This window comes from Dendropsophus ebraccatus, chromosome 2 (assembly GCF_027789765.1).
Source record: "Dendropsophus ebraccatus isolate aDenEbr1 chromosome 2, aDenEbr1.pat, whole genome shotgun sequence".
In the NCBI taxonomy this organism is placed as follows: Eukaryota; Metazoa; Chordata; class Amphibia; order Anura; family Hylidae; genus Dendropsophus; species Dendropsophus ebraccatus.
In genome coordinates, this window is record NC_091455.1 from 69,519,744 (window position 1) to 69,526,533 (window position 6,790).

General features: G+C 39.1%; 1 protein-coding gene across 1 annotated transcript in view; it reads left to right on the top strand.

The window, feature by feature from the left end:
* Nucleotides 1-6,000, top strand: part of SMCHD1 (structural maintenance of chromosomes flexible hinge domain containing 1) — a 164,461-nt gene extending 158,461 nt beyond the window's left edge. The window contains exons 47-48 of the mRNA XM_069957726.1: nt 3,276-3,404; nt 4,842-6,000. Of these exons, the coding sequence (XP_069813827.1) occupies nt 3,276-3,397 (122 nt within the window). The 3' untranslated portion in view covers nt 3,398-3,404; nt 4,842-6,000. The remainder of the gene's footprint in view (nt 1-3,275; nt 3,405-4,841) is intronic.
* Nucleotides 6,001-6,790: the final 790 nt, after the last annotated feature.

Below are 6,790 nucleotides of genomic sequence, written 5' to 3' on the forward strand. Positions count from 1 at the left end.
CTATTAAACCTTTCTTTCCTGTTTCTTTTTTGTTTTTAAATTTTAGCATTTTTGTTTTTTCCTCCTTGTGCTTAAAAGGCCATAGCACTTGCATTTTTTTCACCTAAAAACCCACATGAGCCCTTATTTTTTGCGCCACTAATTGTGCTTTGCAATGACAGGCTGAATTTTTGCATAAAGTATGCATAAGTTGCATTTATTTCATTTGGAGGGTTTTCGTTGTTACGCTGTTCTCCCTGGGGTAAAACTGACTTGTTATATATGTTCCTCAAGTTGTTACGATTACGACGATATGTAACATGTATAACTTTCATTGTATCTGATGGCCTGTAAAAAATTCAAACCATTGTTAACAAATATATGTTCCTAAAAATCGCTCCATTCCCAGGCTTATAACGCTTTTATCCTTTGGTCTATGGGGCTGTGTGAGGTGTCATTTTTTGCGCCATGATGTGTTCTTTCTATCGGTACCTTGATTGCGCATATGCGACTTTTTGATTGCTTTTTATTACAATTTTTCTGGATTTGATACGACCACAAATGCGCAATTTTGCTCTTTGGGATTTTTTTGCACTTACGCCATTTACCTTGCAAGATCAGGAATGTGATTAATTAATAGTTTGGGCGATTACGCACGCGGCGATAGAAAACATGTTTATTTATTCATTTATTTGTTTACTTTTATTTATATCATGGAAAAAGGGGGGTGATTCTGACATTTATTAGGGGAGGGGGCTTTTTACTAATAACAACACTTTTATTTTAACTTTTACACTTATACTAGAAGCCGCCCTGCATAGATATGCAGCACAGATCCATGAGATAGGCACATCGTGCCGAGCCGGGATCAGCGCCATTACGGCACTGACCCCAGAAGGGGTAAGATGTGTGGATCGCTCCTCCGGGACAACGATCCTCCCCACTAGACACCAGGGAACGGCTGCATTCGGTAATCGAATGCAGCTGTCAACTTTGATAGCTGCATCCGATTACTGTATTAGCGGGCATGGCGATCGGACCGTGCCCGCTAATACCCGCGGTCCCGGGCTACGAGTGGCTCCCGGGACCGCAGCGGTTCAGAGCGCGGCCGCGCTCTGAACACGGTGAGGCGGCCCTGGACGTACGGGTACATCCAGGGTCGCCTAAGGGTTAATGGCAAAAAACTGCCATTGTTTTAAAATAATGGCAGCCACCCTCTCAATTTCAACAGTGTGTGTGTGTGTGTGTGTGTGTGTGAACATAGACTTTGTGTTTTCAATCCCCTCCTGGTTTTGTTTGCAAAATACTGAGCAAAAATACTCTGTGGGAACAACTGTGTAGCAGTTTATATAGGCTTCAGATTGGAGCAGTGCAATGTAGCAGTCTTAGGCTTTGTTCACAAGGCGTAAAACCTGCCAGCCTCCATGTCATACTGGTAGTCTATGGGAGGCTTGCGTGCCTCCTCTCTCTGCGCTGAAGAATGGACATGTCAATTCTGCGAGGAGAGAGGAGGCACGCGAGCCTACCATAGATTGACAGTATGTCACGGAGGCTTTTTTACTCCAGTTTTTTTACGCCAGTTTTACTCCGTGTGAACGGAGCCTTAGACTAGTCTATTGAAATTTTAGCAAACAAACTTAAGGAGACCTCAATCTTCAAAATCTTTAAAGGACAACTCCCACAAAAATTTTTTTTAGCTTATTTAACACACATTACAAAGTTATATAACTTTGTAATGTGGTTAAATACCCGTTCTGGCCCCCTTCCCCCACTTTCGGACCCCCGACCCCCCCGCCCGGAAGTTAAAGAATATATACATTACCCATTACGATCGTCACGGTCTTCTTCTCCCGGGCGGCATCTGGTGACGACGACGTCAGAGCCGGGGGGCGGTCCGGGTCTTCTTCCTCCTCGGCGTCTTCATAGAGAGTGAATGGGACGGAAAAGGCTGCTGGTGCACATGCGCACCAGCAGCCTTTTCATTGGCTGGAGCGCATCACATGGCTTCCAGCTTGCTCAGCCCTGATTGGCTGAGGTTGCTGGAAGCCATGTGATGCGCTCCAGCCAATGAAAAGGCTGCCGGTGCGCAAGCGCACTGGCAGCCTTTTCCATCCCCAGGACCCGGAAGACAGAGACATCGCTGGACGGCGGATGGCGGTGACGGTGAGGCGGACGGCGGGCGAATGGAGTGGCGATCGTCACCGGAGGGATGGTGAGTATGGTGTCTGTGTGTGTCTGTGTTGTTTTTTTTTGGGGGGGTCCCGCGGGAGTTGTCCTTTAATATGCAGCACGTTCGCTATTTTTCTTCTTGTTTTAGAATGGGCCAATAATGCAGTTTAGCACTCCTCATAGTTTGGCAGCACTTCTAAATTTAAAACTTGGTGATGTTCCACGAGACATCAATGAAAACCCTCTGCTGTGGAGCCCTATCTTCAGGGGGAAATGTGCTAGGAAACTATGAATTAGACCCATATAATTTACTTCTTCCTCTGCTAAGAGGGAATTTGTTGCAAGGACATTTCATGGGCTCAAACGGAGAGCCCATCCTTATTCTTGATTTTGAATAAATTTGGTTATCTTTTCAGGATGGGTTGGGCGGAGATGTTATTTAACAAGGAGAAGCTTAGGGTCCATTTACACATAAAGATTTGAAGCCAAAGCCAGGAATGGATTTGAAAAGAGGAGAAATCTCAGGCTGACCTGATCTTTGTTTATAGTCTGTTCCTGGCTTTGGCTTCAAATCTTTGGCAGATAATCTGTCAGATAATCTTTCTGTGTAAATTGACCTTTACAAAATGTTTCTTTTTAACATAATTTTATATATTAATACCCAAGCACTCTCCACATGCCTAGTGCTTCATAGTTTTTTACAGCTTACTGTTTAGCGCATAAACTAACAGCTTGTAGATGGTATTTTGCTCTACCCCATTTGCAGGATTTTTTATGCGCCAAAGGGGTATAAGCCCATGTTATGGTATTTAGAAAATGCCATCACTTTGACTTTTTATAGACAAACTAATTTCTCTGTTATATGTCTATCTGACCACTCTAAAGCCACACTTATAGTCTCTTCTGTAGTTTTTTTTTTTTTATTAAAGACTCTTATTTAAAAAAAAAATAAATAAAATAAAGCGCCACAAAAATAAAGTACACCACCAAAAAAAAAGCATTATATTAATTTGTCCAACCAACATCTGTTTGTTCTTTTTTGCCTTCAGGATGCAGAGAATTCTTTTGCAAATTAGCATTTCAACTTGTGTTTCATTGTTGTTTTGTTTCTTTCACAATTTTGTTAGGTATGACCCCAAAAAACCAGAACAAGAGAACTGAAGACCAGTTTAGTCATCTCAATATGTCCGATTGTCCTGTTCCCTCAAAACGAGCAAAAAGAGATACATTCAGGAGAACCTCCAGATAAAGAGAAGGTATTTCCATCCTGTGGAGCTTTATATCTAAATATTGGAAGGCCCTGTACACATCTTGTGTTTCATCTTCATTAAGCATGTCTGTTGGGAGAGCTTCCATCTTGCATTCTTATATGTATTTATAAGGTTATGTTAGCCTCACCAAAGCCTAAAGAGTATACTTTTGGTCTCTGACTAAAAAGAAAGAAGACGGGAATGGTGTAACAGACTATGCTATTCTATACACTATTCTATCTATTCTATAGATCTTAGTCTTTGGGTGACAGATACCGCTATAAGGCATCCATCACAGGCATCTTTTAATTGTTTACATCCTAAGCTCAATAAAGACACTGATCACCCAAGGTGCAAAATAAAAAAAAGATCTGAGGAGAAGAATTTCTTCGCCAAATCATATTTTTAGATTAACATATACAGTGGGAGCTCCTCAAGGTATATATATGCAAGAAAGAGATAAAAAGATGACATGCAGTCAAGTTCTTAACTCCTTCCCTCTACCGCAACTTTGGCACTAGCAGTTTATTCATTTACTCCTCACCTTCAACAGCTCTTTTGAGAGAAAAGTTAAGGATCTTAGAAGGCTTAATATTTGCATAATTTTGTTGTCATTTTTAACACTTCCCACATTATTACTTGCACGTACGTGATTCATGCAGAGGGCGCATATGGAGGGGGCTCAATGCATGCAAAAATGTCAAAGTTACATTATAGTGTTATTGACCTTGTTGTGTAGTTTCTCATAGGTGGGCTTAGGTAAAAGATTATATATTTATACAGCTTTTAGAAGGCGGGAAAAAACTTGGTCTTTAAGGGGTTGTTAATGATAAACTTTATTTTACGAAATAATTGAAGAGAGAGGAAAAATGCAGTTCTGCTCTTTCTGGAGTTTTTCATTTTTATGGTGTTTGTCTTGCAGTGAAAATTATATGATACCTTTATTTTGAGTGTCAGTACAGTATTCTCTCTGTTGTTATATTCAGACCCTCATAACTTCCCTCTCTTTGTAGCTGGTAGAGGGCTCTTTTTTGCAGGGTGAGCTATAGTTTTGATATTTTCAAATAGATGGGATTTTAAATAGTGTAGGAGGGGTCAATCAGATGACAGAGGTGGGGGCCGCCACCTACTGTTTAACCACCTAGAGTCTGCATTCGAGTTATCGCCAGGGTCCACTGCAAACAATGAAATGAAAATATGAAACAATGAAAATATTTGCACTTTTTTTTTGTTTTAGGCTCAATCCTTTTTTTTCCCTTCCAAAAGCACTGACTAAAATACTTTGTGTGACCCCCAGCCTTAGTAATTCTACCGTGCATTTAGTTTGGACATTTTTAGCACTGAAAGGATTAATAAATAGAATACATTTATTTGTTCATCTCTGGTCTTATCTTGCCGGGCCGTTTTTACTTGTTTGACTTACTTCTCCCTTCCCTCCAACAGGTGAGAAACTAAATGTAAATGAATGAGACCGTGTCCTAAAGAGACTTCTCAATCAAGATTGTTACAGGATTTTGACATTTTTTTTTGCTGGCAGCTTTGTCACTTAAATATTTTCAGTATTTTTCTATTTTTAAACAAAATGTCTAAAAGGCAGATTTTTTTTTTTGTATAGAAAATACTTTTCTTTTGGTCTACTTTGTAAATACAAATAATATGAAATTGTGTGTGAGTGTAGGTAAGACTTTTCTTAGCTAACATTTCGGACACCAGTATGGATATATATTTTGGACAGTGGGCATATTTGAAAATCTTTTTCTGTATTAAGTTTTTGGCTTTGTTTATTCTAAACCTATGTAAAGGTTATGCATAAAGGTCAAATCAAATCAAAAGTATTTGTTTAGGAAATTAATTGATCATACTTTTATTTTGATTGCAAAAGAGATTTTACAATAACATTTATTTTGCATGTATCTAGAATATCAAAATATTATTGATTTCAATTTCTATTTTTCTTCTTGGTGGAAATATTGAAAAAAAATCTAGATTTACTTGAATATCACCAGCACATTAAATATGTCTGTACCTTTTATATTATTTATGTTCTGGACACTTGTACCACTTTAGATAATATTAGTGTTATCAAAATCTATTTACAATTTCTGTTTGAGGCAATATTCCTATCTTGGTAATTGATGGCTTCCCAGACCCCTGCAGCCTGCTTGTTTCTGGCAGAGGTGGCCAGGTAGCTGAAAAGACCCAAGATGGCTGTCTTACACAATTTGCATGAATCCAATTGATGTTATTAGGAGTTGCATAAACAGCGTATTCCCACAAGCTTCACTGTTTACATAATAGTTCCTCATGTTCCACCAGTTATGCAACTGCCATTAAAGTCAACGGGAGTTACACAAATTGCATAAGACAGCCTGCTCAGATGTTGTTTGTTTCTCAGCCTCCCTCCACAGCTTTAAACAAGCCAAAAGAAGAAGGAAAGCCATTTATTACTGATATCAGAATTTTCTATTTCATTTCCGCTGACTCTTGTTTGCTTACAGGAGTTAGATCAAGTAATGCCATCTACTTTTAAAATATTATAAGGTGTCTTTATTTTCTAAATGCTCCTTATTTTATTAAATATTTTTTATGTTTTGGAATAAAAATCTGAATAAAAAAAAAAAATAATTGTGTGGGTCTGGTTTTTTGTCATATTTTTCTTGGGCCACGTTTAGACACTACAATAACAGCTGCCGTTGGAATTTAAAATAACTGCCCTTCCTGTCAGTCTTCAATGATTTCCATTGAAGTCTATGGAAACAATGGCCCTTAGTTCACACATTGTATCAAATAATTGGCCATTATTTTACATTGTTTGCACATTGATTTTTTTCCTCACCATCCTTTGCACAATATTAAATGGGAATCTAAAATAGACACACCCAAAAGGGTGTTAAAAAGCACCTGTCTCGAATCCGAACTTGAATAATGTACCAGCATATGTTAAATTAATAATAATTTACTGTACTATGTTAAACAACAGCCGTTATTTCATACTCAGAATAACGGGCATGGTTTAGAGTATCAAAAAACGTCTGTTGAAAAACATTTTGTGAGCCTAGCCTTAACCCCTTAGTGTCCCATGACGTATCTGGTATCAGAGAGGGGTCCCGCCGAGACCCCGCTCTGAACGGCGCTGCTCCCGGCTGTGATCTGCAGCAGGGGAGCGCCTCTATTAGCCGGCCCGGGTCCCGTTGCTAATTAAGCACTTCAGTGCAGCTGTCAAACAGTGCAATTTATCACCGATGTGACTGATCTTTGCTGTGTATATACACAGCATTGATCTCTATGAGAGATCAGTGCTGTGTATGTACAAGTCCCCTAGGGGGACTTCTAGTTAATGTAAAAAAAAAAAAAGTGAAAAAGTGTTTTTATTAATAAAAAAAATCCCCTCC